The following is a 24,177-nucleotide window of genomic DNA, read 5'->3' as shown; positions in this document are numbered from 1 at the left end:
GTTGACGTCACGAGTGCCAGTCGCCCCTCTAGGAAGAAGCTACACTGAGCACTCAACTACCGTTGTGGATACTTTAAAACTGTAGTGTATTAAGATACACAATGTGATCAAAATTATCCGGACAGCCCCAAAAACATACGTTTTTCATATTAGGTACATCAGCAAACTCAGTAGATATTAGACATCGTGAGAGAGCAGACTGGGGCACTTCGCGGAACTCACGGACTTCGAATGTCATCAGATGGTTGAGTGTCGCTCTTGTCATACGTCTGTACGCGAGATTTCCACACTCCTAAACGTCCATAGGTCCACTGTTTCCGATGTGGCAGTGAAGTGGAAACGTGAAGGGAGACGTAGGGCACAAAAGCGTACAGGCCGACCTCGTCATTTGACTGACAGAGACAGCCGTCTGTTGAACAGGGTCGTAATGTCTAACAGGCAGGCATCTATCCAGACAATCACACAGGATTTCCATACTGCATCAGGATACACTGCATGTACTATGACAGGTAGGCGGGAGGTGAGAAAACTTGGATTTCATGGTCGAGCGGCTGCTCATAAGCCACACATCAAGCCGGTTAATGCCAAACGACGCCTCGCTTGGTGTAAGGAGGGTAAACATTGGACGACTGAACAGTGGAAAAACGTTGTGTGGAGTGACGAATCACGATACACAATGTGATGATCGGATGGCAGGGTGTGCGTATGGTGAATGCCCGGTGAACGTCATCTGCCAGTGTGTGTAGTGACAACAGTAAAATTCGGAGGCGGTGGTGTTATGCTGTGGCCGTGTTTTCCATCAAGGGGGCTTGCACCCATTGTTGTTTTACGTGTTACTATCACAGCACAGACCAACGTTGGTGTTTGAAGCATCTTCCTGCTTCCCACTGTTGATGAGCAATTTTGGGATGGCGATTGCATCTATCAACATGATAGAGCACCTGCTCATAATGCAAGGCCTGTGGCGGAGTGGTTATCCCTGTAATGGACTGGCCTGCACAGAGTCCTGACATGAATGCTTTGGGATGTTTTGGAACGTCGCCTTCGTGCCAGGCCTTACTGATCCTCATCGATACCTCTCCTCAGTGCAGCATTCCGTGAAGAGTGAGCTGCCATTCCCCAAGAAACTTCCCAGCACCTGATTGGACGTATGCCTGCGAGAGTGGAAGCTGTCATCAACACTAAGAGGGGGCCAACACCAAATTGAATTCCTGTATTACCGATATAGGGCGCCACGAACTTGTAAGTCATTTTCAGCCAGGTGTGCGGATACTTTTGATCTCACAGTGTACAATGTTGAGTTAACATCATAACATTCTAAATTACAGTACCTAAAAGACAATGGCAATTATCAATGGGTAAGGGGTAGGACCCTACCAGAGTAGTCAATAAAAAAATATTAACGATCTGCGTTCTAGATTAAACGCTGTACAAAAATAGAAACTGAAATCATAAGCTTATGTTCTTTGCAGCTTGCTCACGAGAATCTAACGGAAATTGACCTGGCTCCAGCTTATAAACTTCAAAATGAGGTTAATTTTGTAGACTGGGCTTACATGTCACCTGTGGAAACACTGAACCTGATTTTTGACCTATGTTATGACGTGGTTCAAGTGCAACTGAGTCAGCCAGCGGTACAGGATTTTATCAGGTAAGTCTTTTCCAAACATTTTGAGCTAAAACATCTTTTTCTTGGTAGAATCACTTTCAAAATCTCGTGCAAGAACTGCGTGCTATTATCTTCTCTATAAGAACGATCTCCGCTGTCTGTGATACTGAAACGGGAAGACCTGTTTGTTTACTTTCACTCTGTTATATGTAATAACGTTATATTTTGTAGCAACTCATGGAGCGCACCAAGAATATTTCTAGCCCAGGAAAGGGCAGTCGAGTTGATTTGTGGTGGCAGTGGTCAGACTTCGTGCAGGTTGTTGAAAGGTCTCCAGTTTCCAACTCTGCTAACCCTGTACGCATATTCCATAATTCGGGTTGTCGCTCACTCACTCAGAAACAACTCCGAAACACTAGGCTGGAAAACGATATGCACTAGTACAGTCCCTGCTTATGCACTGTACAGAACGATATGTTCTATATAGCAGGTTTCATTTTCAATAGGCTTCCAGCAGTTTGAAGATAAAAATCTCTATACGTTCCTTGTATTCTGTACATTACTCGGACAAAGTAACATAGAGCTTTTTCCGTAACATGTTTTTTATTCTTACATTCCTTCTCAGTTTTTCGCGTTTTATCAGTTATTTAATGCCTTTATACGAAAATTTTCTAAGAAGCATTCTATAGACTTCCGTGTTAGCTGAAGAGCCAACACCGAGTTACGAGTGGAGGCCGAAATGCACGCGTTTTAGCTCACGCAGGCTGGCGTGAGGAGGGAAGAACTATACTGACGTGAAGTCTCGAACATGACAAGGAATGAGAATTCAGAAAGCGGACGTAATTAGTTTGATACTTAACTTTAATCCACTAATGATGAACGTCGCTCTTGATGGTACATTATTCACAATATTATCTGTTCAGAATACATTCTTGAAGTAATTACAGTAACTTAATATGGCGCCTTGCTAGGTCGTAGCAAATGACGTAGCTGAAGGCTACGCTAAACTGTCGTCTCTGCAAATGAGAGCGTATGTAGACAGTGAACCATCGCTAGCAAAGTCGGCTGTACAACTGGGGCGAGTGCTAGGGAGTCTCTCTAGACTAGACCTGCCGTGTGGCGGCGCTCGGTCTGCAATCACTGATAGTGGCGACACGCGGGTCCGACGTATACTAACGGACCGCGGCCGATTTAGAGGCAAGTGTGGTGTCTGGCGGTGACACCACATAGACTATATACAAACTCCTTCCATGACCAAGTAGTTTACCATCAAGTGGTCCCTCAGAAACCTATAAATAAATAAATAAAACTGAAAGCAAGTTATGGATGAAAATTATGTGAAGACATAGTTAATTTGCAGTCATATTTTCAGAATTCACAAAATGACCACCTTCGGTCCATACGACCATACGGCCGCGCTGGTCATCACATAGTGAGGCACTGTCCTGCTCCTTCTTGAGACGAAAAGGACTGAAAATATGGACGGTGGACCTTGTTGTCTTCACTGGGGTTAATATTTCACCGCTTTTCCCTTAAGTACGCTCTAAAATTAAAAAAGAAAATGAATAAAGTTTCCCCTGATGATATTAATCAACAATGCAAATGTTAACTATGCTGTACGTATGTACAAATTACGGTAAATAACGAGTCGCTGTACAATAGTTTTTTCCTAATAATGTTTAATGTATTCAAAATATTCACAGTAATTCGAAGACTGGTCAAGTCAACCAGTGGTTAGATAGTGGGTCGAGACCGCAGTAAAGCGGTTAGAGAACACTCGCTATATAAAATTAAGTAACTGAAATCAGCTTGTGAAATGCATGCTGTGCTCACGGGTAAAAGTTGGCCAAAATGAAGATAAATCGCGTACCATCTGACACATTGATACACAATGCTACAACCTAGGCGTCGATTAGTAGCAGAAAAAATCCACGTCTCTCAGAGGCCAACCTGAGTCAAAGTCCAACCTCAGTCTGCAGAATCAGACTCCCAATCCTACTTCAGCAGGAAAATTCACAAGCTCGGCCGATCCGCTAGCAGAAAATAGTCATTGCTCTAACTAGTGCCGAATTATTCTTAGTCCACAGGGAATTTGCACGAAATACTGCTGTCCAACCACCGACGACCCAAAAAACTTCTGTGTTCCTACACGTGGCAGAATCACACGGATGTGACTTCAACAAAATGATTCTGGACCTTTTCCTCGAGCAAGACGACCACCGCCCTTTTATAGTCTGTATTGACCCTTTCCCGGAAAATGCTATACCTACGTCACTTAAGAGTTTCGTAGTTTCACCTGCTTAACTTACATCTTTTGATACGTAAGTAACACCCTCAGTGCACCATTACATGAGCGCCAAAATTATGGTTTATATCGATAATTTAAATCTACATGTAATAGTTCGTCCAGTATTTAAGATTAAATAACTGCAAAGCTCCCTTGTAGAGCTCGTAACCATTCAATACTCTCCAAGCCGTCAAAAATTCCAATTACAGATATGGCACGACTTCATCACCAGATCTACACTTTTCTCTGCAGTGCACTATTCAAAATTAAGATACCTGTAACAGGTCACGAATTTTGGGCACAACAACGCAATTTTACAGGCAGTTAATAAAGCACGTAATAAAAATTACAAATCTTAATAACTACAGGTAAAATGTAGTGTGTATCGATCTCCGCCAGTACATACCGTCTTGCTGGATGAGTGCTTGGGTAGTGTCAGATTTTATGTCAATTTTGAAATAAAAATCTAGTTAAAATGGTTGTCAAGGATTAATTAATTGCGGCACCAAACATCCAACCATCTGAACGTGTTCTCTCACGTCAAATTAACATGACCACATGTCAAAAGCCTGTGTAACAACCTTTTCCAGTGCGGACTGCTGCGAGGCGCTCAGGAAGGGTGTGAATGAGGTTCTGGAAGTGTGCCGCAAGAGATGTGGAGGTATACCGACGTCAGTGCCATTGTCAGCTGTGCTAGATTTCTCAGTGGAGGATCCGTGGTTTGAACGAGCCTATCGAAGTGGCCCCTCAGGTTCTTAATGGGGGAGTTTGGTGATCAGTCAACTAAGGCAACCTCATCCTGGTGCTCTTCTAGCCACGCGCCAACACTAAAAGTTGTCAGACACGTTGCATTATCCTGCTGGTAGAAGCCATCGTGCTCAGGAGAAACGAACTGCCTGTGAAGAAGGACTTACGTTGACCTATTGTGCCTTCCAGAGTGAATGGATCACTTAGGAAATATCACGAAACCACTCCGCAGAACTAACTGCTTGATCCTCTGTCCTGGACCCTTCCGACGATTGTTGCAGGGTCCGATGGAGCATGAAATGCGGTTTGTCTGAAAAGACCAACAGTCTCCATGCTGTGACTTCCAACTGAGGGACTGGTTTGCAAATTCCAGCCTTCGTCACCTAAGAGCAGTAGTTAGCAGGGGTGCACAAACCACGAGCCTGCTGCGAAGGCCCTTACTCTGTTCGCTGAACAGTCGTTGAGGAGCCACTGCTGGTAGCTTCTTGGTTCACCTGAGCAGTACTTTGGTCAACAGTTACTAAACACTAGCTAACTTAAAGCTACAAAAAATTTATTTCACGGTGCTGTATCTTTTGATTTATTCTGATTACAGTTAATAGCCGTACGCCAGCAGGACTACGGTGCTCCCCTCTTCAAGGTGATGTTTCACTCTTTACTGATCCAATTACAGTCTACGCTGTAGCCGGCCGCGGTGGTCTAGCGGTTCTAGGCGCGCAGTCCAGAACCGCGCGACTGCTACGGTCGCAGGTTAGAATCCTGCCTCGGGCATGGATGTGTGTGATGTCCTTAGGTTGGTTAGGTTTAAGTAGTTCTAAGTTCTAGGGGACTGATGACCACAGTAGTTAAGTCCCATAGTGCTCAGAGCCATTTGCACCATTTTTCTACGCTGTATGAGCGCAAACCGAACACTACGTGAAAAGCTGTAGTGTGCTAAGTGGGGCAACTGACGTCACGTCTGTCCGCCTGATCTTTTGACAGGAACTGGTGACCTGTCTGCCGACGAGCAGTCATCCACGGGTCAGGGGTCGCCACACCACAGTGCAGGGAGCTGTCTCTAGGCGGTAGCCGAAATGCCCCCTCTCAGGTCCGCCCCCAGACGCGTCCATGGCCGGCCTTGTTGTCACTGAGCACACACCATTGAAATCCTGCCCGCAACCCACACCAAAATATCCACATAAATAACAGTCCATCATTTAGCAATACATAAAATTACCTTCTTTGTGACTTCGTTAACAACATAAGCGGAGCAACACCATGAATTAAAACAGCTTATCGAAGACATCTACAAGTAATCAGCAAGTTATAACAAATAAACATAGTAGTGTGTCATTCTGTTTATTGGCAAGGTCAGTATGTGTGGTGCGTATTTCGCATTATAATCTTAACACGCATAAATTTGTTTCGAATAAATTGCGGTTGGAACAACTGGAGGAAAATGAGTGGGGTGTTGTGTGACAACAAGGTGTGCTCTGGGTTTAAAGGGAAAGTGTACAAGTCAGTGGTAAGGCCAGCTATGATATACGGGGCAGAGACGTGGCCAATCACAGTAGCCCAGGAAAGGAAGATGGAAGTGGCGGAAATGAGGATGCTGAGGTGTATGTCTGGGGTAACAAGGAAGGACAGGACTAGAAATGAATTTGTTAGAGGAGCTGTGAAAGTGGGACCCATGGCGAAAAAGATATAGGAGAGCAGACTAAGGTGGTACGGACACTTACAGAGAAAAGGGGAAGAGCATATCGGAAACAGAGTTGAAGATATAAAGATTGAAGGAGCGAGAAGTACACAAAGACAGAAGATGAGGTGGAAGGTTAAGATATCCGGGGTCCTAAGGGAGAAAGGATGGAAGAAGGAAGAAGCAATGGATAGGGTACTATGGAGGAGAAGGATCGAAAAGAGCAACGCCGGCCCAACGTGACGTGGGACAAGGCGACAATAAAGAAAGAAAGAAAGAATCTGGAAGCTACACAGAACAACATACACTGATGAAACTAAAGAAACTGCTACACTTGTCTAACGTCGTGTAGGCCCCCGCGAGAACGCAGAAGTTCCGCAACACGACGTGGGATGGGTTCGACTAATGTCTGTAGTAGTGCTGGAGGGCACTCACACCACGACTTCTACAGTGCTCTCCATAAATCCATAAGAGTACGATGGGGTGGAGATCTCTTCTGAACAGCTCGTTGCAAGGCATCGCACATATGCTCAATAATGTTCATGTCTGGAGAGTTTGGTGGCCAGCGGAAGTTTTTAGACTGGGAAGAGAGTTTCTGCAGCCACTATGTACCAATTCTGGAGGTATGGGGTGTCGTATACAACAGGAAACCAAATAAATGCTTGTTATACTAACACGATATAATAAAAACTATAAAACTCTGTCCAACCTCAATACACGATGAATTAATCCGTAGGATTAATTACAATAAAATTACGCATACAGTAAACATAAGTACAAAAATAAACTCCCCAACAACTTCTGTATATGAAAGAACTGTCTACCAAATTTAACCAGCAATTAAACATTTGAAACGAACGTGGTTCCGACTTGCGCCAGCGTTCAATTCAATGAAACTGTTTGGGAAACTCATGTTACCAGCAATTTTGGCAGAAAGCCTATGCCCAACAAAATCTTTGTACATAGGTTTAGCTTTACAAACAATCTGTGCACATACTGTTCCGGGGTAACGACAAGCGCCGACACGAAGATCGAGAACGATACAGCAGAGAGGGTTGTGAGACGACGTCAGCCAGTAGCACGCTGACTGGGACGTCACCACGACAGGAGCGGCCTCTACATGAAGAGAATAAAAGCGACGCGCCGCCTAGACACGGCCGCACTAGAAGAGAGGACTAGAAGAGGCGCGCTAGAAGAGCCACAGTGATACTGAAGACAGCAGTGACTCATGAACTTGTGTAATTGGCTTGCGTAGATATTGTGGCTATCAAAGGACATTGATAATTTGGATGTCGCCAATTGCTTGCGACCTATAATGTAGAAACGGATGATAAGTATTGTCAATTCAATTAGTATAATAAACTCCATTAAATGATTTGCTTGTACGAGGGTTAGAACTTTAATGTTGTTGTTGTTGTTGTTGTTGTTGTTGTTGTCTTCAGTCCTGAGACTGGTTTGATGCAGCTCTCCATGCTATTCTATCCTGTGCAAGCTTCTTCATCTCCCAGTACTTACTGCAACCTACATCCTTCTGAATCTGCTTAGTGTATTCATCTCTTGGTCTCCCTCTACGATTTTTACCCTCCACGCTGCCCTCCAATGCTGACTTTGTCATCTCTTGATGCCTCAGAACATGTCCTACCAACCGGTCCCTTCTTCTTGTCAAGTTGTGCCACAAACTCCTCTTCTCCCCAATTCTATTCAATACCTCCTCATTAGTTATGTGATCTACCCATCTAATGTTCAGTATTCTTCTGTAGCACCACATTTCGAAAGCTTCTATTCTCTTCTTCTCCAAACTATTTATCGTCCATGTTTCATTTCCATACGTGGCTACATTCCATACAAATACTTTCAGAAGCGACTTGCTGACACTTAAATCTATACTCATTGTTAATAAATTTCTCTTCCTCAGAAATGCTTTCCTTACCAGTCCCAGTCTACATTTTATATCCTCTCTACTTCGACCATCATCAGTTATTTTGCTCCCCAAATAGCAAAACTCCTTTACTACTTTAAGTACCTCATTTCCTAATCTAATTCCCTCAGCATCACCCGACTCAATTCGACTACATTCCATTATCCTGGTTTTGCTTTTGTTGATATTCATCTTATATCCTCCTTTCAAGACACTGTCCATTCCGTTCAAGTGCTCTTCCAAGTCCTTTGCTGTCTCTGACAGAATTACATTGTCATCGGCGAACCTCAAAGTTTTTATTTCTTCTCCATGGACTTTAATACCTATTCTGAATTTTTATTTTCTTTCCTTTACTGCTTGTTCAATATACAGATTGAATAACATTGGGGACAGGCTACAACCCTGTCTCACTCCCTTCCCAACCGCTGCTTCCCTTTCATGCCCATCGACTCTTATAACTGCCATCTGGTTTCTGTACAAATTGTAAATAGCCTTTCGCTCCCTGTATTTTACTCCTGCCACATTTAGAATTTGATGAGTGTATTCCAGTCAACATTGTCAAAAGCTTTCTCTAAGTCTACAAATCCTAGAAACGTAGGTTTGCCTTTCCTTAATCTATTTTCTAAGATAAGTCTTAGGGTCAGTATTGCCTCACGTGTTCCAACATTTCAGCGGAATCTAAACTGATCTTCGCCGAGGTCGGCTTCTATCAGTTTTTCCATTCGTCTGTAAAGAATTCGCGTTAGTATTTTGCATCTGTGACTTATTAAGCTGATAGTTCGGTAATTTTCACATCTGTCAACACCTTCTTTCTTTGGGACTGGAATTATTACATTCTTCTTGAAGTCAGAGGGTATTTCGCCCGTCTCATACATCTTTCTCACCAGATGGTAGAGTTTTGTCAGGACTGGCTCTCCCAAGGCCGTCAGTAGTTCCAATGAAATGTTATCTTGTTTCGACTCAAGTCTTTCAGTGCTCTGTCAAACTCTTCATGCAGTATCACATTTCCCATTTCATCTTGATCTACATCCTCTTCCATTTTTATAATATTGCCCTCAAGTACATCGCCCCTGTATAGACCCTCCATATACTCCTTCCACCTTTCTGCTTTCCCTTCTTTGCTTAGAGGTTAGGTTAGTGTTGTTTAATGTCCCGTCGACAACGAGGTCATTAGAGATGGAGCGCAACCTCGGGTTAGGGAAGGATGGGGAAAGAAATCGGCCGTGCCCTTTCAAAGGAACCATCCCGGCATTTGCCTGAAACGATTTAGGGAAATCACGGAAAACCTAAATCAGGATGGCTGGAGACGGGATTGAGCCGTCGGCATCCCGAATGCGAGTCCAGTGTGCTAACCACTGCGCCACCTCGCTCGGTCTTTGCTTAGAACTGGGTTCCTATCTGAGCTCTCTTTTCTCCAAAGGTGTCTTTAATTATCCTGTAGGCTGTATCTATCTTATCCCTAGTGAGATAAGCCTCTACCTCCTTACATATGTCCTCTAGCCAACCCTGCTTAGCCATTTTGGATTTCCTGTCGATCTCATTTTTGAGACGTTTGTATTCCCTTTTGCCCGCTTCATTTACTGCGTTTTTATATTTTCTCCTTTCATCAATTAAATTCAATACTTCTGCTGTCACCCAATGTTTTCTACTAGCCCTCGTCTTTTTACCTACTTGATCCTCTGCTGCCTTCACTACTTCATCCCTCAGACCTACCCATTCTTCTTCTACTGTACTTCTTTCGCCCATTCCTGTCAATTGTTCCCTTATGCTCTCCCTGAAACTTGTACAACCTCCAGTTTTTCAGTTTATCCAGGTCCCATCTCCTTAAATTCCCACCTTTTTGCAGTTTCTTCAGTTTTAATCTACAGTTCATAACCAATAGCTTGTGGTCAGAGTCCACATCTGTCCCTGGAAATGCCTTACAATTTAAAACCTGGTTCCTAAATCTCTGTCTTACCATTATATAATCTATCTGATACGTTCTAGTATCTCCAGGCTACTTCCATGTATACAAACTTCTTTTATGATTCTTGAACCAAGTGTTAGCTGTGATTAAGTTGTGCTCTGTGCAAAATTCTACCAGACGGCTTCCTCTTTAATTTCTTAGCCCCAATCCATATTCACCTACTATGTTTCCTTCTCTCCCTTTTCCTACTCTCGAATTCCTGTCACCCATGACTATTAAATTTTCATCTCTCCTCACTACCTGAATAATTTCTTTTATCTCATCATACATTTCATCAATTTCTTCATCATCTGCAGAGCTAGTTGGCATATCAAATTGTACTACTGTAGTAGGCATGGGCTTCGTGTCTTTAATAGTGGCATCTATTTATGTACAACTCGTCCAAAATAGGTACGTGTTTCAAAGTTTTACTCACTTTAAAAATAGTCACCAGCATTGTGTATAACCCGTGGCCAGAGATGTGGAAGTCGTATGATACTCTTAGAAGTGCCAGTTGTGTTGACAGTTCGAGCGGCGCGGTCTGTTGCCCGACGAATTTGTAGCAGTTCTGAAGCGAATGCCGTGAAGTGTTTCCTTCAGTTTAGAAATCGATTTGAACTCACGAGGGCTTAAGTCAGGTGAGTGTAGTAGGTGGTACAGCACTTAGCAACCCCATCAGTCAAACAAATCAGTATCAGCTTGCACTGTACGTGCTTCAGCATTGTCCTGTAAAATGATGGTCAGGTCCTGCAGAGAGTGCCATCACTTCTGTCTCTAAGCTGGTAGTAGGTTGTGTTCCAAAAATGAGCACTACTATCATAACAATATTCTGAGTGGTCTAGACATAGCACCTTTGGTTAATAATCGAAACGGCCTCGATACTGGGTTCGAGCCCCACTACCGTATAAATTTTCGTTAACTGGCGGCGGAAGACTACCGGCATAAGAAGTCACCCTCATTCTGCCAAACAGGCCGGAGGAGTGGACAGAGGTTCAGGGCATTTCGTACCTTTGGGTGAGAAACTGACCCTAAAGGTGGAAGAACCAGCAATGATCAACAGCATTAGGATGTAGAAGGCTGTCAGAATCACTGCATTAAAAATTCGTAATGTGTATCCACAAGACATGAGACCTGTAATTGAAAAAGTGTCATGATAGTCTCTCCATTGTCAAAAGCATCCGGAATAGTCCCCCATTCGGCTCTCTGGGAGGGGACTGCAAAGAAACAGGTGACCATCAGAAGAAGGCTGAATAACCAACGAAAGTATAACGTTCTCTGTGTCGGTGCACGGAATGTAAGAAACTAGAACGTGGTGGGGAAGATAGAAAAACTGAAAAGGGAAATGCAAAGGCTCAGTCAATGAAGTGAAATGGAAGGAAGACAAGGATTTCTGGTCAGATAAGTATAACATACTATCAACCGCAGCAGAAGATGATACAGCGGAAGTAGGGTTCAATATGAATAGGAAGATAGGGCAAAGATTGTGTTACTGCAAACAGTTCAATGACAGGGTGATTGTCATTAGAATCGACAGCACACCCACACCGACAACGATGGTTCTGGTATACGTGCCGACTTCTTAGGCTGAAGATGAAGAGGTAGAAAACACATACGAGGATATTCAACGGGTAATGTACTGCGTAATGGGAGCTGAAAATCTAATAATCACGGGGCACTGGAATTGAGTTGTAGGGGAAGGCGTGACGGGAAGTCTTACGGGACATAAGGCACAAGAAATAAGGGAGGAGACGACTAACTGAGGTCTATAACAAATTTCAACTGCTAATAGCGAATTCTCTGTTCAAGAATCACTAGGGGAGGAGGCATACTTGGAAAAGGTCGGGTTATATGGGAAGCTTTCAGTGATGTTACATCGTGGTCAGACAGAGGTTCCTAAATCAGATTCTGGATTCCAAGGCGTACTGAAGAGTGGTTATAGGCTCAGATTACAATGTAGTAGGCAAAAGTTTAAGAGATCAGTCAAGAAGAATCAATACGCAAAGAAATCGAATACAGCAGTACTAACTAATGACGAGCTACGCTTGAAGTTCTCTAAGAAATGGCTTCAGCAATAAGGACTAGCTCACTAGGCAGTCCAGTTGAAGATGAAAAAATGGAAATCACAGATGTTGGAGAAAAAAAACGTTGGTACGAAGAAGGTAACTGCGAAGAAGCCATAGATAACAGATGAAATACTTCAATTGAACGATATAAGAAGGAAGTAAAAAATGTTCAGGAAAATTTTGGACTACACAAATACAAGTCACTTAAAAATGAAATAAATAGAGAGTGTAGGGAAGCTAAGATATAAAGGCAGCATGAAAAACGTGAAGAAATCGAGAAAGAAACGACTGTCGGAAATACTGACTCAGCATATAGGAAAGTGGATACAAACTTCGGTGAAATTAAAAGCAAGTGTGGAAACATTAAGAGTGCAACGGGAATTCCACTGTTAACTGCCGAGGAGAGAGCTGATAGGATGAGATTTATCTGATGTGATAGGAGACATAGCAATTTATTTACAAGAGATAGGAGATGCAGTATTAGAATCGGAATTCATACGAGCTTGGCTAGACTTAAGATCAAATAAGACAGAAGAGACGGATTATATTCCGTCTAAATTGCTAAAATCATTGAGGGAAGTGATTAAAAAAAAACAACTATTCACATTGGCGTGTAGAATGCATCTGACTTTCGGAAAAATATCACCCACACAATTTCGAAGACTAGATTTGATAAGTGCGAAAATTATTGCACAATCAGCTTAACAGCTCATGCCTTCAAGCGACTGACAGGAATAATATCCAGAAGAATGGAAAAGAAAATTGGGAATGTGTTAGATGATGATCAGCATGGCTTTAGGAAAGCTAAAGGCAGTTCTGACGTTGGGGTCGATAATGGAAGCAAGACTAAAGAAGAAGCAGACCCGTTCATAGGATCTGTCGACTTGGGAAACGCGTTCGACAGTTTAAAATGGTGCAAGGTGATTAAAATGATGAGGAAACTATAGCTAAGTTATAGGAAGAGACGAGAGGTATACGTGTACAAGAACCAAGAGGGAATAATAAGAGTGGAAAACCAAGGAGGAAGTGATCGGATTGAAAAGGATATAAGACAGGGATATAGTCCTTCATCTACACTACTCAATCTATAGATCTAAGAAGAAATTATGGAAATAAAAAAAAAGATTAGAGAGTGGAATTAAAATTCAGAGTAAAAGGATATCAATGCCATGATCCGCAAATGTCGTTGGTATGCTCAGTGAAAGTGAAGAAGAATTGCAGAATCTGCTGAATGGAATGGGTAGCCTAATGAGAACAGAATATGGATTGAGAGTTAATCGGAGAGAGACGACAATACCGAAAAGTAACAGACATGTAAACAGCCAGAAACTTAACATCAGGATTGATGGTCACGAATTAGATGAAGTTAAGGAATTCTACTACCTAGGGAGCAAGTTAACCAGTGACGGACATCAAAAGAAGACTAGCACTGGCAAAAAGGGCATTCCCGGCCATGAGAAGTCTACTGGTATCAAACGTAGACCTTAATTTGAGGAAGAAATTTCTGAGAATGTGTGTGTGGAGGTCAACGTTGTATGGTAGTGAAACATGGACTATGGGAAAACCGTAACAGGGCTGAATCGAAGCATTTGAGATGTGGTGCTACAGGCGAATTTTGAAAATTAGGTGGACTGGAAAGGTAAGGAATTATGAGATACTGAGCAGAATCGGAAAGGAAAGGAATATGTGGAAAACACTGACAAGAAGCATGGAGAGGATGGTAGGACATCTTTTAAGTCAACAGCGAATAACTTTCATGGTACTAGAGGGAGCATGGTACTACAGGGAGCAGCAGGGGGGAGAACCTGTTGAGGAAGTCAAGGACTGGAATGCGTCCAGAAAATAATTGAGAACGTAGGTTGCAAGTGCTACTTTGAGATGAAGAGGTTGGAACAGCAGAGAATTTCGTGGCGGGCTACAGCAAACCAGTCAGAAGATTGATGACTCAAAAAAAAAAAAAAAATCAGATTAGATATTCTGACAGGTTAGCGTATTGACAGTGGCTTGCGAAGCAAAGTGCAATGCAACGTACTTCTTCAGGGTGGTGTCTAGATGCCTTTAGTGAAGACACGCAAATTCAGGGTTGACGGCAGTTGGTGATGTATGCGGTACATTATAGTGTATACGTTAGGTGAAGAGCCACTAAAATTTGATACACATGTTTGTTTCAGACCTCAGTGACGTGAGCACTTTCCTCAGAAAGAAATATATTAAGGTTTAGTAATATTTTAATTTACTACACGTCGAAAGTACCTTAATGAAAAGACCATGGCCCACAGAGGTATTCCGAATCTCTTGTGGTGGCATTTGTCAGGATACCTGACACAGAAGGTTGTTGTTGTTGTTGTGGTCATCAGCCCTGAGACTGGTTTGATGCAGCCCTCCATGCTACTCTATTCTGTGCAAGCTTCTTCATCTCCCAGTACTTACTGCAACCTACATCCTTCTGAATCTGCCTAGTGTATTCATCGCTTGGTCTCCCTCTACGATTTTTACCCTCCATGCTGCCCTCCAATGCTAAATTTGTGATCCCTTGATGGTTTCCAGAAAGGTTTTTCAACAGAAAGTGCCATATATGCTTTCACCAGTCAAATTTTGAATGATCTGAATAACCGAACACCACCCATTGGGATTTTTTGTGATCTCTCAAAGGCTTTTGATTGTGTAAATCATGAAATTCTGCTATACAAGCTCAAGTATTGTGGCATGAGTGGGACAGTGCACAAATGGTTTAATTTGTACCTAACTGGAAGAGTGCAGAAAGTTGAAATAAGTAGTTCTCGTAACATACAAAGATCAGCACATTCCTCAAACTGGGGAACTAACAAGAATGGGGTTCCACAAGGGTCAGTCTTGGGTCCTTTGTTGTTGTTATTATATATTAATGACTTGCCATTCTATATTCATGAAGAGGCAAAGTTAGTTCTCTTCGCTGATGATACAAGTATAGTAATCACACCTGAGAAACAAGAATTAACTGATGAAATTGTCAATACTGTCTTTCAGAAAATTACTAAGTGGTTCCTTGTAAACGGACTCTCACTGAATTTTGATAAGACACAGTACATACAGTTCCATACAGTGAATGGTACGATGCCATTAATAAATATAGATCTTAATCAGAAGCATATAGCTAAGGTAGAATATTCCAAATTTTTAGGTATGTCCATTGATGAGAGATTAAGTGGGAAGAAACACATTGATGATCTGCTGAAACGTTTGAGTTCAGCTACTTATGCAATAAGGGTCATTGCAAATTTTGGTGATAAACATCTTAGTAAATTAGCTTACTACGCCTATTTTCACTCATTGCTTTCATATGGCATCATACTTTGGGGTAATTCATCACTGAGGAATAAAGTGTTTATTGCACAAAAGCGTGTAATCAGAATAATAGCTGGAATCCACCCAAGATCATCCTGCAGACATTTATTTAAGGATCTAGGGATATTCACAGTAGCTTCTCAGTATATATACTCTCTTATGAAATTTGTTATTAACAACCAAACCCAATTCAAAAGTAATAGCAGTGTGCATAACTACAATACTAGGAGAAAGGACGATCTTCACTATTCAAGATTAAATCTAACTTTGGCACAGAAAGGGGTGAGTTATACTGGTACTAAAGTCTTTGGTCACTTACCAAATAGTATCAAAAGTCTGACAGATAACCAACAAGTATTTAAGAAGAAATTAAAAGAATTTCTGAATGACAACTCCTTCTACTCCATACAGGAATTTTTAGATATAAATTAAGAAAAAAATATATTAAAAAAAAGTAAAAATGAAAATAAAAAATAAAGATAAACAAAAAAACACAAAAAAATAAAGTTGTTATATTAACTTAAGTATGTTGTTAAATTAACCTAATTATGTCATGTACTGGAAAATTCGACTCGTTCAACATCATTACGAAATATCGTATTCATGATCCATGGAACTACTATTAATCTAATCTAATCTAATCTAATCTCAGAGCATGTCCTACCAACCGGTCCCTTCTTCTTGTCAAGTTGTGCCACAAACTCCTCTTCTCCCCAGTTCTATTCAATACCTCCTCATTAGTTATGTGGTCCTCCCATCTAATGTTCAGTATTCTTCTGTAGCACCACATTTCGAAAGCTTCTATTCTCTTCTTGACCCAACTATTTATCGTCCATATTTCACTTCCATACAAGTCTACAGTCCATACAAATACTTTCAGAAACGACTTCCTGACACTTAAATCTATACTCGATGTTAACAAATTTCTCTTCTCACAGAAGTTTAACTCTGAGAAAGAGCATACATAGCATATTTGTAACCAAAATGTTTCTAGGCTAAGGCTCATTTGATCAATTGACTACATATCTCGGATCCATCTATTCTCATACTGAACGTAAGACACTCGTACTATTTTCTTCTGAAATATTGTGATAGTTTTGCTCACTTGGGAAGTGTAATTAGAAAATTATTACAAAAAATATGTAGCTTTTTAAATATAACATTTAAAGTATGAAAATTTAGTTGGGTTTGACTGTTATGTACCTGAAAATGAATTGATTTGCGTAATATCTTTGCAGGAGAAAACCCACTTTCGACCTGATGATCATCGAACGACTATCGTACCAAGCCTATTACGGGCTGGCCCACTTGGTCGGATCGCCTCCTCTGGTTGGTTTGGTGACGATGACCAATTTCGCACCCGTATACCATATGTATGGCAGTCCCATGAACCCTGCCTATCTGCCCGATCTCTGGGTGGGATTTTCTGATCATATGACCTTCTGGCAACGTCTGTACAACACTTACTTCTATCTAAGGCTCTATTACATGTGGTTCTGTCGAGTAATCCCAGAACAGGAGAGCGTAATGCGAGAATTCTTCGGAGCGGCACCACCACCAGTTTACGAGACGGAGTTCAACTTCAGCCTCCTCATCACCAATAACGACTTCTCCTTGGAGTACGCACGGCCACTGACGCCGAACATCATTGAAATCAATGGCATCCACGTACCGGTGGAAGTCGAACCGTTATCTGAGGTGAGTTACGATGAGTATTTGTAAGCTGGATAAGTAAAACACACAGAGCTACAAATATTACACACTGCAGTGCAATGTTTGTTTTGAATCTTAACACTGCCTTCTGAACGGAGTTTAGAAGCTGGACTCCTGCCTCCCATCTTCAATGTCCCAATCTGACCAGCTCTGCCACAACCTCCACCCTACTTCTCCACACCACTGCTCACGAAATGTCCCAATCTGACCAGCTCTGCCACAACCTCCACCCTACTTCTCCACACCACGAAAGCTGTGACTCACGGTTCATGTTCCGGTCCGACACTCATTTTTAATACACCAGAACGTTTCATACACTGGTATTGTGTTAGTTGTAAAATGTGTCTAGTCTTTCAGTCATCGAACAAGTTTCTCGAGAATTCCACTGAAATGATAAGCGAAGTAAATAACATAATCTGACAAATTTGTCACCCACTTGAAACGAAAAGCTGCATTCGACAAGACTAATGCTGATGTCATACTGTTTCATCCAAATTATCTGGCTGGAAATAGCAAGACAGGTGGGTGATATACCGGGTGATCAAAAAGTCGAATAAATTTGAAAACTGAATAAATCACGGAATAATGTAGATAGAGAGGTACAAATTGACACACATGCTTGGTATGACTGAGGTTTTATTAGAAACAAAAAAAAGTTCACAAAATGTCTGACAGATGGAGCTGCACACAAAAAACCACATACAAAAGTTCAAAAAAATGTCCGACAGATGGCTCTTCATCTGATCAGAATAGCAATAATTAGCATAAGCAAGTAAGACAAAGCAAAGATGATGTTCTTTACAGGAAATGTTCAATATGTCCACCATCATTCCTTAACAATAGCTGTAATCGAGGAATAATGTTGTGTACAGCACTGTAAAGCATGTCCGGAGTAATGGTGAGGCATTGGCGTCGGATGATGTCCTTCAGCATCCCTAGAGATGTCGGTCGATCACGATACACTTGCGACTTCAGGTAACCCCAAAGCCAATAGTCACACCGACTGAGGTCTGGGGACATGGGAGGCCAAGCATGACGGAACTGTCGGCTGAGCACACGATCATCACCAAACGACGCGCACAAGAGATCTTTCACGCGTCTAGCAATATGGGGTGGAGCGCCATCCTGCATAAACATCGTGCGTTCCAGCAGGCGTTTATCAGCCAGGCTGGGGATGATGCGATTCTGTAACGTATCGGCATACCTCTCACCCGTAATTGTAGCAGTTACAAAACTAGAATCACGCATTTCCTCGAAGAAAAAAGGCCCGATAACTGTAGATGTGGTAAATCCAACCCATACCGTGACTTTCTCGTCGTGCAATGGAGTTTCCACGACAGTTCTAGGATTTTAGGTAGCCCAAATTCTGCAGTTGTGGGCGTTGATAGACACTCGGAGGGTGAATTGAGCTTCTTCGGTCCACAACACGTTAGTCAACCAATCATCATCTTCCACCATCTATTGAAATGCACACACCGCAAATGCCCTCCGCTTCACTAAATCTGCAGTTAACAGTTCATCATGCTGATGGATTTTGTACGGATAGCATCGGAGGGTATGCCTCAGTGCCTTCCAAACAGTAGTGTATGGAATTCCGGTGCGACGTGCGATTGCACGAGCGCTGACTTCCCCATGCATAGACAAACCTGCTATAGTCTCCATTTCTTCCTGAACTGTCTCAGCAGCATTACGCCTTGTGCTCGGTCGGTCACTATGGGGTCTATCGTCTAAACAACCCGTGGCTTCGAACTTAAAAATCATTCTCGGTGCAGCTGCATTTCTCAACAGACCTTTACCCGTTCGAATCCCCTTCCTATGGTGATAGTATCATAACGCTGAACTAGCACATTCCCCATTCTGATAATACAGCTTCACTAAAAGCGCCTTTTCAGGTAACGTCAACGTGCTGTGTGACTGCTGGCGCATCTGATTCTCTCTCTCATTACAGCTCCTTTTATACACGATTGTCATGCACAGTCACTGACGTTTTGCTGTCCAGCGCCATCTGTCGGACGTTTTATGAACTTTGTTTCTTTTTTTGTTCTAATAAAACCCCATGTCATTTCAAGCATGTGTGTCAATTTTTACCTCTCTATCTACATTATTCTGTGGTTTATTGAGTTATCAGATTTATACAGATTTTTTGATAACCTGGTATTTCAATATACGGAGTACAAAGGGCGCGCCTCAGGGTCGGAAGTTAACAGGTTTAGGTCGAACTATTAATTAAAATGGGCAACGGAATGGGAAGCGCTTCATGTTAACTTATGTTCGTGGCCGGTCGTGAAAAGCGGAGCCAGAGGCTCTGCCTTCCAAAAGGACGTCTGTTCCGCTCGAGGACTGCATTACAAGAGAGAGAAGCAACTGTGTTCAGCTCTGCAGAACACTCCAGCGTCCACAAACGTCATTGGTATCCCGTGCCCGCTATTGGCTAAAAGCAATGGTGCGAATTCGATAGCAGTTTCAGCAGAGGGCTCAGGACGTACAGCACAAAAGAATGACAGAGACTGTTGACTGACAGAGATCGCCGACAGCTGACAAGGGTCGTAATGTGTAACAGGCAGACATCTATTCAGACCATCACACAGGAAGTCCAAACTGCATCAGGATCCACTGCAAGTACTGTAACAGTTAAGCGGGAGGTGAAAAAACTTGGATTTCACAGTCGAGCGCCTGCTCATTAACCACACATCACGCCGGCAAATGCGAACGACGCCACGCTTGGTGTAAGGAACGTAAACATTGGATGACAGAACAGTGGAAAAACGTTATATGGAGTGACGAATCACGGTACACAACGTGGCGATCGGATGGCAGGGTGTGGGACTGGCGAATGCCCAGTGAAAGTCGTCTGTCAGCGTGTGTAGTGCCAACAGTAAAATTCGGAGGCTGTGGTGGTGTAGCGTGGTCGTGTTTCTCATGGAGGGGCTTGTTGTTTTGAGTGGCACTATCACAGCACAGGCCTACATTGATGTTTTAAGTATCTTTTTGCACCCAACAGTTGAAGAGCAGTTCGGGGATGGCAACTGCATCTGTCAACATGATCGAGCACCTGCTGATAATGCACGCCTGTGGCGGAGCGGTTACACGAAAATAACATCCCTGTAATGGACTGGTCTGTACAGAGTCTTGACCTGAATCCTATAGAACACCTTGGTGATGTTTTGGACGCCGACTTCGTGCCAGGCCTCGCCGACCGCAATCGACACCTCTCCTCAGTGCAGCACTCCATGAAGAATGGGCTGCCATTCCCCAAGAAACCTTCCAGCACCTGATTGAACCTACGCCTGCGAGAGTGGAAGCTGTCGTCAAGGCTAAGGGTGGGCCAACACCTTTTCGAATTTCAGCATTACCGATGGAGGGCACCACAAACTTGTATGTCATTTTCAGCCCGGCGTCCACATACATTTGATCGTGTAGTGTATTCTCAGTCGCTGTCCATGTCCTCCATGCTCACTACTTTGTGGTTGCCACAGGAGGTCGAACGTAACTGTGCGTCTGTACTGGAAGGTGGTGGATTCACGGCCAATCTAGGGGAATCAGTTGGATGAATATATGGTGTCTGTTCTTTCTGACATGCACTGATTCCCACATAAACGTCTGATCCAGCTGACATCAATAATTCCTTCCCTTTCCTTTTCCTTTCGCCCCTCTCCACCTTATGTTTACACAATATGTGTCACAGCTACGGATTCAACATGGTGCCTCTTCTTTCTGACACGCCTGAAAGAACAGACACCAAGCACTTATGTGATGGAGATAAAATTGTAGAATATAAATAAGATCACCGGATAATTTTTCCTATCAGAAACTTTTACGAAATTAAAGAAATATATCGTCTTCTTTAATGGTCTTGTTTATCACAGGATATCCAGAAGTTCCTGGATGGAGCAGAGCATGGTGTGATCTACTTCAGCCTCGGTTCGAACGTGAAAAGTACTAACCTCCCACCTGAGATGATCCAGGACATCCTGCAGGTATTCAGACAGCTGCCACAGCGTGTCCTCTGGAAGTGGGAGAACGACTCGCTGCCTTCTCAGCCGGAGAACGTCATGATCCGAAAGTGGCTGCAGCAGCCGTCTGTACTGGGTAAGCTGGTAACAATTCTCGCCTTTCTGTACTCCAAAAAGGATACTTCATTTTACTCCTTTATACTGCATTACATTCTATGTACACGATAATACTATTATAAATACATTACCTTCATTAATTTTTCTCACTCATACTGCAGCGGCAAAATATCTCGAACCTTAAGAATACATATAAACATTTTAATTTAGCAGACGAGAAAAGGAAGTAGAGAAAAGCAGAAAATAAAGAGCCTATCAGAAAGCGCAACACGACAAAGGAGGAACAGTTACAGGCTAAATGGAAAGTTGCAGGAATATGTGCAAGGCACATGCTGCTGATATGAGAAATAGTCCGTTGGAAAAGAAAAAGCACGTATGACTATTAAGAGCTAACACGGAATACCTGTAGAAGGCAAACATGGGAAGGCTGGAACATGTAGGAGATACATAGAGGACTGTGCTAATGATACAAACTTCAAGACAATTGTGTGGAAAGGTAAGTGGAAGTAAATGGAGAGAGGTGAGACATGTTACTGCGAGAAGAATTTCGCAAAGTTCTGAAAGACGTACGTCGAAGCAAAGCACCAGGGATAACCAACCTTCCCTCAGAAATATTGATTTCATCAGGGAAAAATGTCACGGCGGATGTGTACCACTTGGTATGCAAGGTACATGCTGACAGGCGAAATGATCTCACACTTAGAGAACAAAATAATAATTTCAGTTCCAAATATGATATGACATGCTGTATTACCGTAACATGAATTGTGTACCGAAGAATGGAAACACTAGCAACTTGGAGAACATTTATCTGGGTTCTGGAGAAACACATGAGCCAGACATGACACTGATTTGTCCTAGAAGACAGACTGGCCATAGCCTTCTTCAGGAAGCAAATGACGCACACACCACCACTATCTTCAACCACTCTGGCCACAATGGAACTCTGTCACATTCAACTTTAGCAGCGGTCTGGAGTGGTGTGCGAAGGAGGTCGGAAAGCAGAGTACAGAGAGGCTCCCTGGTGGAGTGTGCTGGGACTAGATAGTAGCACGACCTGGCAGCCAGGGGCAGTGTTGGTGGGCTGTTGGGGGAGGGAGAGGGGGAAATGGTGAGGAGAAGAGAAGAGAAGCATAGAAGAGGAAAAACTGGTGGGTTACAGCCAGAGTGCAGTGCAGAGTGAAGATAATGGGATGTGAATTGGGAGGAGGTAATAAGCAGAGGTTGGAGAAACTGTTGAGTGGAGGCTGTGGGGGCAGTAGGTTATTGGAGGTTGAGATCAGGGAGATTATTTGGGTGGAAAACGTGTTGTAGGGCTAAATCCCATCTGCGGACTTCTGAAAAGCTGGTGGTGGAGGAGAGGATCTATATGGCCCAGATTGTGAAGCCATCATTGACTCACGCATATTATGTTGTGCTGCATATGTTCTGCTGTACGATATACCAAAGGGTAGCCCGCTTTGCACTTAGACTCAATTTGGCCATGGTCATTCATCTAGGTGGATTTATGGTTGCTAGTCATACCGGCAGAGCTGGTGTATGACGAAGCTGCTTTCATGATTGGCCTGGCTTCTCCCGCAGTAGGATAAACCTGCATCAAGAATGTAGTAGGAAATGCTGGAGAGCTGGATTGAGCAGGTTTTGCACCTTTCAAAAAGATCCATGTTGCAAGGGGTTCAGATTGTGCGTGGCTTAGGGATGGACTAGCAGTTGTGGAGATCGACGTGGGACGGGACTCCCCTTTAGGAGGCAAAAAATTTTGTAATGTCGGCACCTGTGGCTTTAGTAATGTATCACTATGAAAATGACCACTTCAGCTGTATCATAAATATTTATTTATGATGAAACTACCTCGATGCCGTTAGAGCCACAACATTAGGGGTGCTCATTTATTTCATCACACCTTTCATCATGAGAGTGCACCACGAGAGGTAGGATGACCTACATTTTGGGGCATGATAGTAGATAAAGCCTTGAAGGGCTTGTTCCAGTCTGGGGTGGTACAGAGTGATGTAGGGTGCGCTCCTTTCTACCTAATTCTTTGATGTGGTGGGATGATAGAGGTGCCAGGAATTATGGCATGGAAAATCTGTTTGCGCACTGTGTCAGGTGGATAGTGCCTGCCCAGTAAGGCCTTTGTGAGACCTTCAGCGTCTTAACAAAGGAGTCATAGTCACTTTTGATATGCTGTCCCCAGGGCGTCTGGTTCTCTGAGATGGCCACTCTCAAAATGCAGGTACTTTTGATGGTTGATGGGTTTAATGTGGACAAACGCTTACATGGAGCCATCAGAGCGGAACTGGTCATCATCCATGAAGGTGTTGAGCTGGGTTGAGGAGGAGTAGCGGAAGCAGGTAGAAGAGGAGGTGTTTATCTTGTGAAGGAATGAGAATAGGATGTCTTAGCCTTGAGACCAAATTGTGATGGTATCATTAATGATCCTGAAATAGACCAGGGTTTTGGGAGGATAGGGAAGTTGGTTCTAAATGGACCATAAACATTTTTGCATAGGAAGGTGTCACGCTTTAACATGAGCTGGAGGTTACGTTAAACTTTTGGGATGGGATCATTCTGGCACAGCTGATTGCTGGAAAAGGCAGAGCAATGGCAGAGGGCCACTTCCAGGGAGTTAACATGGTTCATAAGAACAGCAGTGGAATCTCTGCCTGAAGGTTAGGCGGTATCTGATTGGAGGCTATTTATGTCACTCCTTTCTTCTGCTGAGAGGTTTGTGATCGGAGGAATGGACCTGCGAAAGCATTGTGAGGCCAAGATGTAAATAAATAATTTTTGTAGGTTACCAGGGGATGGTCAGATGGAACTGGG

At 43.0% G+C, this 24,177-nt stretch overlaps 1 protein-coding gene across 1 annotated transcript in view; it reads left to right on the top strand.

Moving 5' to 3' along the window:
- The window catches only part of LOC124777597, a 313,220-nt gene that overhangs the window by 266,086 nt on the left and 22,957 nt on the right, over positions 1-24,177 (top strand). Inside the window, exons 9-11 of the mRNA XM_047253060.1 lie at positions 1,473-1,651; positions 16,807-17,266; positions 21,148-21,370. Coding sequence (XP_047109016.1) covers positions 1,473-1,651; positions 16,807-17,266; positions 21,148-21,370 — 862 coding nt within the window. The remainder of the gene's footprint in view (positions 1-1,472; positions 1,652-16,806; positions 17,267-21,147; positions 21,371-24,177) is intronic.

This window comes from Schistocerca piceifrons, chromosome 2 (assembly GCF_021461385.2).
Source record: "Schistocerca piceifrons isolate TAMUIC-IGC-003096 chromosome 2, iqSchPice1.1, whole genome shotgun sequence".
In the NCBI taxonomy this organism is placed as follows: domain Eukaryota; kingdom Metazoa; phylum Arthropoda; class Insecta; order Orthoptera; family Acrididae; genus Schistocerca; species Schistocerca piceifrons.
Note: the sequence above shows the minus strand (reverse complement) of the source record. Positions and strands in the feature narration are given on the sequence as shown.